A 12927-nucleotide genomic window follows, 5' to 3' on the forward strand; every position below is an offset into this window, starting at 1 on the left:
TAGATTAGGCAAATTTTGCTGGACGATAAATTGCACCAGAAGTTATTGTGATAAACGATAATATTGTTGTTTTGAGATCATTTTCAAGAAATGCAACGCTAATGGCACCATAATGCATGAATATGTTTTCACAAAGATCAATGAACTTTAAATTCTATTGAACATTTAACTCTGGAACTGGAAGACATTTAAAACAACAACAGAAACAACAAATAAAGACGATTCTGTTCTTTTACAAACTATCCATGTCTGCGCTGCCACTCAGGAAATTAAATGAAACCTGGAAATGTAGGTAGTATATATTTATTTATAGTGCGCCACAAAAAGGGAAGAATAACGTAGAAAAAACAACTCAACCGCTTTTTTCTCGCTCTCTGTCGGCTACGCTACACCAGACCCGTTGCCATAGCAACTGACGACGACGACACTTTATGTGTCAGGATTTAACACTCAAACATTTCGCACAAACAGAACAGAACATTCAGTCCGTTACAGTTTTATGTATTTAGGCTTGATGTTTGAGTTTTTGATAAGTGATCCCTGCAGTGGTTTATTAGCTAATTTAAATTCCTGCGTTTTTTAAAAATTTTAACTGAACCAAAACTCACCAGATTCCGCAGCACATCTCCAGGTTACGTTTGTCAAAGTCAAGCTAGCATAACCGAACCCCTTCCCTCTCCCTCACAATTTTTTAATTAAAGCTTTTTCCTGACCTTGTTATCTAGATGTTGTATTGTTGACAATTAGTAGCAAAGCACTGCATCACTTAATTCTTTTATACACCAGGCGTACGTTTAAGATTTAGCACATTATATTGATAGCTTAACAGCTAAAAGCAATGCTAGTCCTCGTTAGCTGGAAGATGGGGGCGGGATTTTACGCACATGTCGTCACGCTGCAAGGAGTCCATACAGAAATCAAGGACTTTGCAGACCTTGAAAACACCTAATTGAAATTCAAGTATTTTCAAGGACTTCAAGCTCCCTGATTTAGGATGCAGGTGACACACAGGCTATACAGCTTCATGCTCAGCGCTTCAGTTGCCACTTCAGGTAACTTCAAGGACAATGAGTCAGGCTCGATCTCCTCCTCGCAGCGATGAGAAACGTAGAAACGAGACGTCGTCCCGCAGCGTTGACATTTATCAGACCCGTCCCAGAAACACCTCGGCTTCTGTCTTCTCCCCGACTGTCTGTGCAATTAAAACAGACCAGGGGATGAAAAACTCTGCGCTCCTTTTGAAATGTTCTGCCGCTATCAGCCGAGAAACTCGCACCATTGCAATCCATTCCAGTCGCTGTTTGTGGGTCTGCTGATAACAAAGGCCTTTGTGGCCGAGCGGAGGGCAGGCAGCAGTCTGTAATTGGGAGTCTGAGCTCTCGCTCATGTCGGTGGGATGCCACATGTGTGAGCTGCATTTATTTTTATTTGTTATTATTCTTCCTCCTGCGGTCATGTAGATGTGCGCACACACACACACACACACACACACACACACTGGTTCCTTTCTTCTGACACACATAAAAAACATTCGCTCAGCTCATCTGCATTTCACAGACCTGGGATCCGGTGCCACTCCGGCCCGCAGAGCGCGCCCACAAAGCGGGATAATCGGCTGAGTCCTTGTGGCTGAGCTTGACAGATATATGCTGCTGAACTTTGCCACGGCTGCCCTGTTGGAGCGCAGGTTGCCTCCAAGCTGGCCCTGAACATCTCAGACTAAATAACTGCCTCCCCTGTAGAGAGATGGCAGCGCTGTGCTTGACCCAAATAGCAAAATAGAGCTTTTGATATGAAGTAACCGGATGTTTTAAAGGAGCCCTATTATGAATACTTTTTTCACATTTTTCTACTTCCATTTGGGTTTCTCTTGCTTCTCAAAACAGCCAAAGCACTTAAAAAAAACACACAGCCGTTTTTTTGGCAGTAAGTTAATGTTTTTAAGACAAAAATGAGCCGTTTCAAAAACCTCCAGAATGTTAAGTCAATGCGCTGTTGCCTAGCAACCCAAGTGGAGCTCCAGCATGTTTGGTCAGCTGGTTTTACTGCTACATGTGCTTTACAATGGCTGCTAGAAAAGGCATGTGTTTTATTGATAACTTACCACCCAGAAACCACTTGCTGCATTCTGGTTGGTTGTGCAGCAGGCTCCACTTCTGCTTTTCAAAGACGTACATTTGAATGCACATGCAGCCATTTTTATGAGTGAGTGTAAACGTTTTAATGGAGGGCGTGGCCAGCAGCAGCTCATGTGGATTTAAAGCAACAGAGCCCTGAAACAGCTCATTCTGGGAGGAGATGTGCAGAACTGAGCAGAATAAAATCTCATTATCTGAGAAGGATTTTGTGCAAAAAAATGTAATGAACATAATTTTTTGTAAGTCCCACATACTAATCTGTTAAAGAAAGCATAATAGGTCACCTTTAATATGTAAAGACAGTTGCTGTGTATTTCTAGCATTGCAGGTTTCCAAAGGTATGCAGTGACGTTTTGGTGTTACCTGGCTGGTCACATGTCTGCAGTGGCTGATTTTTTGGAGTAAAAAACAAATATTAGCTGTCAGGGTTAATTACTAACGAGTTGCACCTGATTTTTATTTATAAAAAATGTTTGAAAACTGGATCTTTCCACTTTGCATTCATGCTCTACTTTGTGTCTATCAAATAAAAACCTAACAAATAGATGTTTTTGTTGAAAATGTATCAAAATATGGAGACATGAGTGCCTTCGTAAGGTTTCAGTGCAATGAGTACCAGAGGTAAAAAGCTGCAGGAATGTAAAGGCAGCAGAGAAATCTTCACTCTGAACCTAAAGCTCCTTATCACTCAGAGTGTACAGAAAAACATGACTGCACTATTGAATTACAGTACATCGGTTTTCACTGTCATCCCTCCTCACTGTAACGCACAGAGATGGAAATCTGAGGCCAGGTCTCACAGCAACACGTTTCAAATGTTGCTCCTTCCCTCCTACCTGAAGTGAAAGAAACGCAGGGCTTACGGAATACAAAGCAGGGAACGAAGCGTTATCGCTGCCGTTTCGATCACAGAATGAATGTGATGAGATTTAATAACACAACCAGGGATGTGCTTCATGAAGAGCGGCGATCAGGGTGTGTGAAATAATACCAACAAGTGTGGAGATTAGAGGAGTCATGCTTTGATTCGTTACATCTTAGTGAATGACTGACACAGTTTTCTACACTGCCGACTCATTCACATCCAGTGTCTCATATTATGCATGGAGGCGTGTGTGTGTGTGTGTGTGTGTGTGTGTGGGTGTGGGTGTGGGTGCGTGTGCGTGCGTGCGAGTGTGCGTGCGTGTGCGGGTGTTTGTGTGTGTGTGTGTGTGTGTGTGTGTGTGTGTGTGTGTGTGTGTGTGTGTGTGTGTGTGGTGTTTGTGTGCGTGTGTGTGTGCGGGTGTTTGTGTGCATGTGAGGACGGGTGTGATGAAATCAGAGGCAGCGAGGGGGTAATGGCTTTTACTCTTCATTAATGCGGCTTGTTTGTGAGTGACTGTCTCAGATTTCCCAAGGTGAACTATTCTTATCACCTCAGCTTCCCACGAGAGACGGCAACTCAGAGCGAAGGCGATTAATATGGAGGCTGCGTTTTAAAGGATAGCTCTGATTAATTCTCTTTAAGCTACAATGCTGCCCATTGGCTGTTTGTGTTGATAAACGTCATTTGAATAAAATATTTCCTTCATTTCTTCTGAGCCGGAGCGCCAGACTTGGTTACATCCCAGTTCGGGCTGCGAGCGGCAGATAAGATTATCGTCGGTCCATTGACAGCTTTCGTGTTGTTTCCATAACAGATTGTTGCCTGGAAGCTGATGACCTGAAACCCGACTGGAACAATAAATCATTAAAAGCCTACCTGAGCCTGTCATAGTCATAAATCAAACGCAGCTATGCTCGATGTTTATCTGTTTCTGTGTGTTTTAAATATGTCTCGCGAGTGAGCGCAGCGCTGCTCGCCTTATCAGCGCTCCAATCAGACGCATGACAGAATTCCTCACTGCTCCGGCTTTTAGCAGGAGCTGCAGAGATTCACAGAACTGCTCACAGCGTCTCCACTTTTTAAAGCATCAATACGTATTATTGGGATTTTACGTGGCAGACCATCAAGACGGAGTGAAGGAAACGTTGTAAAAACACAAAATCTTAAAGTACTTTTGGTTTAGTTTCTGGTGCAAATACATCAGTTCACTTGAAATAAGACAAAATTAACTTAAAGTAACTTTCAGCAAGAAATAGCAGCTTAATTCTTTAACATTGAACAAAAGTACTAGTTAAAGCTGAAGTAATCTGCCAGTGGAACAAAACATTTTTCCCATAAAACATAATTTGGAAAACTTGTAATTTTTCCCGTATTATGAGTTTTTTAGTGATGCAACGACATGAACATATTTTAATACTGCTGCTATGGCCGATAACCGATATTTACCGATATTATGCAGCTCTGGAAAACATTAAGAGAGCACCTAAAATGATCAGTTTCTCTGATTTTACTCTTTATAGGTAAATGTTTGAGTAAAACAAATTTTTCTTGCACCCTTGTCCCTCAGTGGGGTCAGGAGGTGCTGGTGCCTCTCCAGCTAACGTTTCGGGCGAGAGGCGGGGTCACCCTGGACAGGTCGCCAGTCTGTCGCAGGGCAACACAGAGACACACAGGACAAAGAACCATGCACACACACACACTTAGGGACAATATGGACAGGCCAATTAACCTGACAGTCATGTTTTTGGACTGTGGGAGGAAACCGGAGTACCCAGAGAAAACCCACCATGCACAGAGAGAACATGCAAACTCCATGCAGAAAGACCGGGGCCGGGAATCAAACCCAGAACCTTCTTGCTGCAAGGCAACAGCTCTACCAACTGCGCCACTGTGCAAAAAAATAACGAACATCGTTATTTTATTCTATGAACTACTGACAACATGTCTCTGAGATTCCACGCAAAAATGTAGTATTTATTTGCAGAAAATGATAAATGGTCAAAATAATGAAAGATGCAGAGCTTACAGAGCTCAAATAGTGCAAAGAAAACAAGATCATATTAATTTAGAAACAACAATACTGATCTTTTAATTCAGAAATCAGTATTTGGTGGAATAACCAGGAGGTTTTAATGCAGTGGGCTCTTTATTTTCTCTACCTTCAGAAAGAAAACGATCTTAAACAAATAGCAACAATTTGTAAACAAATACTGTTGTTAATATCGACCTGGTTTTATTACCGGACCGATACCAATATGTTAAAAAATGGTCGATACCAATGTGTTAAAAAATGGTCGATACCGATGTGTTAAAAAATGGTCGATACAGATACGTTAAACAATTGCCGATACCGATATGTTAAAAATGGCAGATACCAATGTGTTACAAAATGGCCGATACCGATATGTTAAAAATGGCCAATACCGATATGTTAAAAATGGCCGATACCAATGTGTTACAAAATGGCCGATACCGAAATGTTAAGAAAAATGGCCGATACCAATGTGTTACAAAATGGCCGATACCGATGTGTTACAAAATGGCCGATACCGATATGTTTAAAAATGGCCGATACCGATATGTTAAAAATGGCCGATACCAATGTGTTACAAAATGGCCGATACCGAAATGTTAAGAAAAATGGCCGATACCAATGTGTTACAAAATGGCCGATACCGATGTGTTACAAATGGCCGATACCAATATGTTAAAAATGGCCGATACCAATGTGTTACAAAATGGCCAATACCGATATGTTAAGAAAAATGGCCGATACCGATATGTTAAAAATGGCCGATACCGATGTGTTACAAAATGGCCCATACCGATGTGTTACAAAATGGTCAAAATAATGAAAGATGCAGAGCTTACAGAGCTCAAATAGTGCAAAGAAAACAAGATCATATTAATTTAGAAACAACAATACTGATCTTTTAATTCAGAAATCAGTATTTGGTGGAATAACCAGGAGGTTTTAATGCAGTGGGCTCTTTATTTTCTCTACCTTCAGAAAGAAAACGATCTTAAACAAATAGCAACAATTTGTAAACAAATACTGTTGTTAATATCGACCTGGTTTTATTACCGGACCGATACCAATATGTTAAAAAATGGTCGATACCAATGTGTTAAAAAATGGTCGATACCGATGTGTTAAAAAATGGTCGATACAGATACGTTAAACAATTGCCGATACCGATATGTTAAAAATGGCAGATACCAATGTGTTACAAAATGGCCGATACCGAAATGTTAAGAAAAATGGCCGATACCAATGTGTTACAAAATGGCCGATACCGATGTGTTACAAAATGGCCGATACCAATATGTTAAAAATGGCCGATACCGATATGTTAAAAATGGCCGATACCAATGTGTTACAAAATGGCCGATACCGAAATGTTAAGAAAAATGGCCGATATCAATGTTAGTGCCGATATATTGTGCGTCACCATAAGTTTTCCCAAATGAAAAAAATTATCTCCTCTGCCCTTCTGCTCCCAGTGCTCCCAGTACAAACTACAGAAATGCACCACTCAGTCAGAAACGACCAATCAGAGCCAGGAGGCGGGTCTTAGCGCTGTCAATCACTCTCAATTTCTCATAAGCTTCAACTGGTACAACATAGCCTGCCATGAATGCTAATGCTAGTTAAACAGTTTTCCTGTAACGATGGATTGTTTTTCTGCCATTCGCACATTGAGCAGCGTACAGCAGATTGATTGACAGCGCTAAGACCCGCTTCCAGGCTCTGATTGGTTGTTTTTGACCGGGAGCGGAGCATTTTTATCTGTTTCATAACATACCACATCTTTCAGCTTTCAAGCTGATTTGATTGAGCCGTTTGAATGTTTTTTTCATGTTAAACTTTTTTATTTCGACACAAACGGTTTGGTTTTAGCAAAACGCCTCATGAAAACCAGAAACCAGGACACCTGGTCTGCTAACGAAGCCGTTTCTAATATTCCGATCGCTGCTGGAGTGTTTTCACTTCACCACTTCACAATTATGCCCCACTTTGCGCTGATCTGCCACTTAAAATCCCAATAAAAAGTATTGACCTTCAGGTTTGTAATGTGACAAAAACTGGGAAATTTCAAGGGATATAAGAACAATTGCAAGGCGCTGTAGCAAGCGAAGACATAAACGAAAACAAAGAGGGATTTACTGCTGTGTGACTTGCAGAGTGGATGAAGAAATCCCTCTATTTCTGAGGTGGAAGGGGCCGGACGGGACCGTTTCCCTCAGGGTTGAGCGTTTCCCACACATTTTCTGGATGTGTTTTGTTCTGCACGATTGCGTGTAGCTGAGTCATTGCGTGTGTTCGGGTTGAGGCCAAATCTCCGGATCCGAGGAGATTAACCAGCGCCGGATTGTCTCTGAGGATTCATTTACTAAAAGAGATTGAAATGTGGTCAAATGAACACCGAGGGCATTTCGCTACCTCGACCCGCGTGTTGCCAGTTAAGTGGCACTTCTCCGAACCCCCATCCGGAGGTTCCTGATCGGAGGCATGGCACTCAGCCCAAAGAGTCAATGGGGGCATGAACCAAGCAGCACAATGGAAAAATCCAAGGGCCATTAATTCTACCCAATTTACCTTTCGTTTGGGTTTCATTTGGCCCCTCTATAAATTCAGAGGCAGCCAGCAAGAGCAAATGAAAGAATCCTTCTTAGGCGATCATTACTCTGCTAATTGCTTTAGGAATGTGCCATGCACTTAAAGTCAAGGTCACGGGGAGGGCAGCGAGAAGTGAGGATCTCTAATTTGAATGCTCTGCTGGAGGAGGGGCGGCCATTTTAGAGCCGTCTGCGCTCCATCAGAGGGAGTTAAGAGGTCAAAGATGAAAGAAATAGTGCAATTATGTTAGTAACTATCAACTAAGAGTCCCTTTGACAGGAAACAGCGCTGGTTGGGAGGTTATGAAGGGTGGCTTCGCTGTGCCGCTTTGCCTCAGTTATAATAGAAAAGGTCAAGGGCATTACCGTGCTGAAGCTCCTGAAGCTTCACTCAAACCTGTGCTCTCCTGATCTCTTCGTCTCGGCCGTCAGACGCGACACAACTCTGCATTTTCACACACAGTAGCTCTGGTCTTTTGACTCTTGTTTGGCTTTTGCTTACATTTTCCTGACCTAGAACCAAAAGCAACCTCATCAATTCCCATCAGTCACTGCTCCTCCTCCTCCTCCTCTTCCTCCTGCCCTTGCCTCTGGAGGACTGGCGTTTGTCATGTGTGTGTGATGGCGGCCCTGCTGTGTCCTCTGCAGAGGGAGGTCGGTATTGAGCTGGATAACCGTCTGGACGAGCGCGGCTACTGCTGCCAGTACTGCCGCCGCGGCTACCGCTACTGCCGCCGCTACTTCGAGCCCCTGGGCGGCTTCAACCCCTGGCCGTACTACTACCAAGGAGGCCGGGTCATCTGCCAGGTCGTGATGCCGTGTGACTGGTGGGTCGCTCGCATGCTGGGGAGGATCTGAAGCTGAATGTTACCGTCTCTGGATCTGAACGTGCGCTCTGAGAAATATTCCAGACCTCATTTGTGGAAAAAGAGCATTTCGTATTCATTGATTATATTCTCAAAGGCATCATTACCTGCCTCACGTTGTATACTAGCGAATGAAATCAATGTAGGTCCTTCTTTCTTTCTTTTTTTTAAACTTTTGTTTTATGTTCTACTAAATCTGTTTGCACGTGTACAGTGCTTTGAAGGGGCAGTATGATGTGTTTTCCAGGCATAAAACAGCATAATGCAGTAAAAATGTTACTGTCAGTCATTATAAAAATGTTGTATATATCAAATATCACTTAAAAGAAATGTTACCTAACACCTTGAAATTGGGCCTCTGTCTCTTTAAGAACCCTTTAACAACGTTTTTACCAGCATTGAACTGAGGAGCAGCTCCTTTAATGACCTCAGCAGATGTGCAGTTTCACCAGATGTTTGCTAATTGCTGCTGGCTAGTCTGAAGGAGCTGCTCTGTGAGGCAGAAGCTTGGAAACTGCAGCTCTGAGGAGGAGCTGCGTCTCGAAGGCGGGGCTAGGTCCAACCAGGCGTTTTGCACAGCTGAATGGTTGCCATGGAGATGAAAGGATTTCTAGCTATGTCTCTAGATATGTTTTTGATGAAGGAATAACATTATAACATGATGTAAGGCTAAAAAAAAGTTGATTTTACGTGATACTGCCCCTTTAAATACACATGCACATTTTTCTGATTGGTGCTATAATAAAGATTTAACCAAACTCTCATATCCACCACAGCATGTCATAATCAAACACGTTCAGGTTGTGAAGCACAATTTCTGTATCATGGAAATGAGTAGCTTGGATTCTTTGAGCTATAATCACTAACTAATAATCACTCCTTACATTTAGTGGACAGGTGTTGTGTTGCAGTGAAAACTAAATAAATCTTAATGCTTTATTACTGTAAGAGATGCTTCGGCTGCTGATTTTCTGCCAGTCGATGTATTTCCTGAGCTTTTACCTTCTTATTTGTTATTGTTAGCTAAAGTTGTAAGGATGCAGATTCATAATATAAGCTACACTCACTCAGAAATACAGTTGTTCACAATTTATTCATTTTAGTCATTGAAAGTGAAATCTGTTATTTAACGTTTTTGTAATTCAGGTGCTTTTTTAAAAACTTGATTAAAAACTATGGTAACCATGTCTAAAGTGTTGGTTGGGTTTGTTTGCTTCGCTTGGACACTCTTTATATTTTTAAATTTGACTCCAACTTTGTTCCAGAATTCAATTAAAAATCTTCCTGTTGAAGAAAAAAAAGTGTTTTTTATGCCACCATGTTCTCTGTTGTTGTTTTTACTGACGAATAAATGACTCCTAAAGGGCAATAAAGTGGTTATTATTTATTCTGACTGTCTAAAATGGTAGAACATTTAACAAGCAACATTTTGGGGAAATTTTTAATTAAAAAAATCTGTAAGAATTTATGCAAATCAATAATATATAAAGCAAATTTTGTGATGAATCTGTTTTGGTTCTCCGCTTCTCACTTTCTAATATGAGGAGGAGGAAATTTCAGATTTTAAAATGCTGCACATAAAAACGTCATCTTTTTATTTCTAGTAAGTCCTCAAAGCTAATGCAAAAGAAACAAACTGTTTTTGCATAACATAATTGTAAATTTTGTTTTACTGACAGAAAATTTCCAAACAGACCTAGCTAGCTAGCGTCCTAGCTTACTGAGTCACCCATCCATCTACCTAGACAGCTAGAATAGCTGGCTAGGTAGCTAGTTTCTACCTAGCTAGCTTCTTCACTAGCGAATAAGCTGGTGAAGTAACTAGCTAGCGAATAAGCTAGTGAAGTAGCTGGCTAGCAAATAAGCTAGTGAAGTAGCTAGCTAGCGAACTACCTGGCTAGTTGGATGGATGCCTGAGTTTTAGATGATGTTATCAATGCTATATTTGCATTAGCTGACTACACTTTAACTAAAAACTGTTTCTAGCTATAGTTTTGTGTTTTGTTGCTATTTTCTCAGTTTATCGATGTCCACTATGCTGCTACTATGCTAACATAGTTGTAGCCCAGCTGTAAACCCAGTAGCCCATAGTTGTAAACTGCTAGCTGCAAATGTCAGCAGCTTAAAACACCAGTAGAATCTTTTCATACAATGCTACATTAGCTTTAGCTGACTTTATTTCACAAGAAGCAAATGTTTGGTTTTGCCACTGTTTTCTATATCAGTAATGTCTGTATTGCTATTTAAAAATTATTTTAGCCCTATTTAAGAGCTAATTTTAGCAATTTAAAACAAACTTAAAAGGTTTATAGCTATCTGTGGAATATAATTTTATTTATATATTTGTATTAATTGTCTACATTTTCACAAGAGACTGTTATTTATTTTCTCACTGTTTTCTCATCTAAACAATGTCTTACTGCACCAATGTTATGCTATGTTTCTGCTATTTTTAACAAATAAACAAAGTAATAACATTCACTGGATGCAACAATCCGCTGACTTTTAGTTCGCTCAGATAATTCCCAAAAACTATTTATCGTGTTTTGTTGCATAACTAAAGTCCTGACAGGAAATCTCTCAACAGTGAGAGTTTAGCCTGGTGACAAAATTATAAACAGAACAACAGCGTTTTCCAGAAGTGAAAATGTTACGCTCCACTAATTTAGCTGTGAATCCTATGAAAAGGAACATTTACTGTTTAAAATTGCTAAACTTTGCAATAACATCTCAACCACTGGTAAGGAAACTGCTGCTGATGTAAAAACTGTAGACAGTTTTTAGTGAATCTACACTAGAAACAATGCAGATGAGCTTTTTTTAAAGAGTGTCTGCATTTGAAAAATCAGAGTTATGGTTTTCTGCTCCATTCAGAAGCTGTGAAAGGCCACTCTTCATACGAACATTGAACTCAACGCCGCTTTACTTCAGAGGCCAATTGACACGTCGTTCACGTATTTTCATTTTCAAAAAAAAGAAAACGATCAAAGATCAACAGCTCAATCCAGAAATAAAACTGTAAAGCTTAAACAGTTTTGATTTTGATTTATTGCTCTCTGCATATCTGAAAACAATTCCTGTATTTTTTTATCCAATGACATGCATTCATTTTCATATATTGAATTTCTCCAAGTCTGGTACATCTTAACGTTGCTTTCTGAATAAAAAAGAAGAAATGATCACCTCTCTCAGAGTTTCTACTAAAACATTTAGAAGCCGAACTCATGACAGTGATGTTTTATAAGGTTGCATGAGATTGCAGAGGTATTCCCAGTAAAGTTTTGGGCTTATATCTCTGTCTCTTTCCCCGCTTACATAACCTGCAGATAAAAGATTTTTTGCAAAACCAACGACAGCCCTCCAAGGGCAAAACAAGAAAGTGTGAAAGAATCAACAGGAAGAGAAGCATGCTCCAAAAACAACAAAAAAAAAAGGTGAAGAAAAAACATTGGAAGCCATTTTTGGTGTAAAAATTACACTTATTTCTAAAAACGATATCAGGGGAAAAGTTGCAAGATGTTCAAAATGGCAAAAAAAAACAATGATGACTTTATGTTGCAAAGTGACTTTTTTTGTTGTTTTTGGCATCAAGCTAAACTTTGCTTGTGTAATTAAAGTCGCAGGATTCTCTGCTGTCTTTGTGTTTTACTGATCTTTCCTTTGTTTCCACTGCTGCAGTCTGCAAAAAAACAAAAAAAAAAACCATAAAATGCTTAAAATAGTGCTCGTGTTTCCTGCTTTGCTGAGACGGTTCTAATCTGTAACAATGCATGTCGCCGTGCTGAGCTTGAAAAACCCTCATCTGTAAATAACAGATAAGCAGGAGAGATACGCGTTTGTAATTGATGTTCTGTCATCACAATAACAAGGTGCGTAAAACGCCCGGGAGAATCAAAGCTACAAGAGGGGAACAGTGGAAACGAAAAGTCGAGTTGTGACGATTTGCTGTTTGAAGTCTTCTCTATGCTGTTTTCCAATTAAAATTTCATTGTATGAATAATCTCACTGGTTGTATTGTGTGAAATGTTATAATTTCCTTGAAAGACTCTTGATACCCAGGGGTGTTTGTGTGAGAATTGATAGTTTGGATCCATAGAAGAGTCAAATCCGTCTCTCCTCTCCATTAATCCCTTTCCTCATTAGCTTGGTGAGATAAAACAGATATATATGCGCTTCTTTGTTTCTTTTTTTTTACAACTTCTGTGCATCTGATGACTAATAATTCATCTTTTTACGAGGATATAAAAGCATCCCTCTCGCCTACGATGTAAACATGCCTGTTGACTCACGTGGGCTTGATATGATAATAATGTCAATGAAATCAAAAATAATTGGCAGTGACGTTGCTTTTGGTGGAGGAGAAAGTGATCGCACACATCATGTGGATGTATGCAAATGATTTGTGAGTATGTTCATAGTTCAGACGGTAACCAGATTG

At 40.3% G+C, this 12927-nt stretch overlaps 1 protein-coding gene across 5 annotated transcripts in view; it reads left to right on the forward strand.

The window, feature by feature from the left end:
- The window catches only part of tnmd (tenomodulin), a 152947-nt gene that overhangs the window by 82301 nt on the left and 57719 nt on the right, over nt 1-12927 (forward strand). For 3 of the 5 annotated variants that reach the window (XM_008420604.3, XM_081611719.1, XM_008420605.3), the window contains one exon: nt 8272-9676. The exons of the other annotated variants lie outside the window; for them this stretch is intronic. In XM_008420604.3, coding sequence (XP_008418826.1) covers nt 8272-8481 — 210 coding nt within the window. In that variant the 3' untranslated portion in view covers nt 8482-9676. Of the gene's footprint in view, nt 1-8271; nt 9677-12927 lie in introns of those variants that run through there. 5 annotated transcript variants of the gene reach the window in all.

Source organism: Poecilia reticulata, chromosome 10, assembly GCF_904066995.2.
Source record: "Poecilia reticulata chromosome 10, P_reticulata-male-v2, whole genome shotgun sequence".
Taxonomy (NCBI): Eukaryota; Metazoa; Chordata; class Actinopteri; order Cyprinodontiformes; family Poeciliidae; genus Poecilia; species Poecilia reticulata.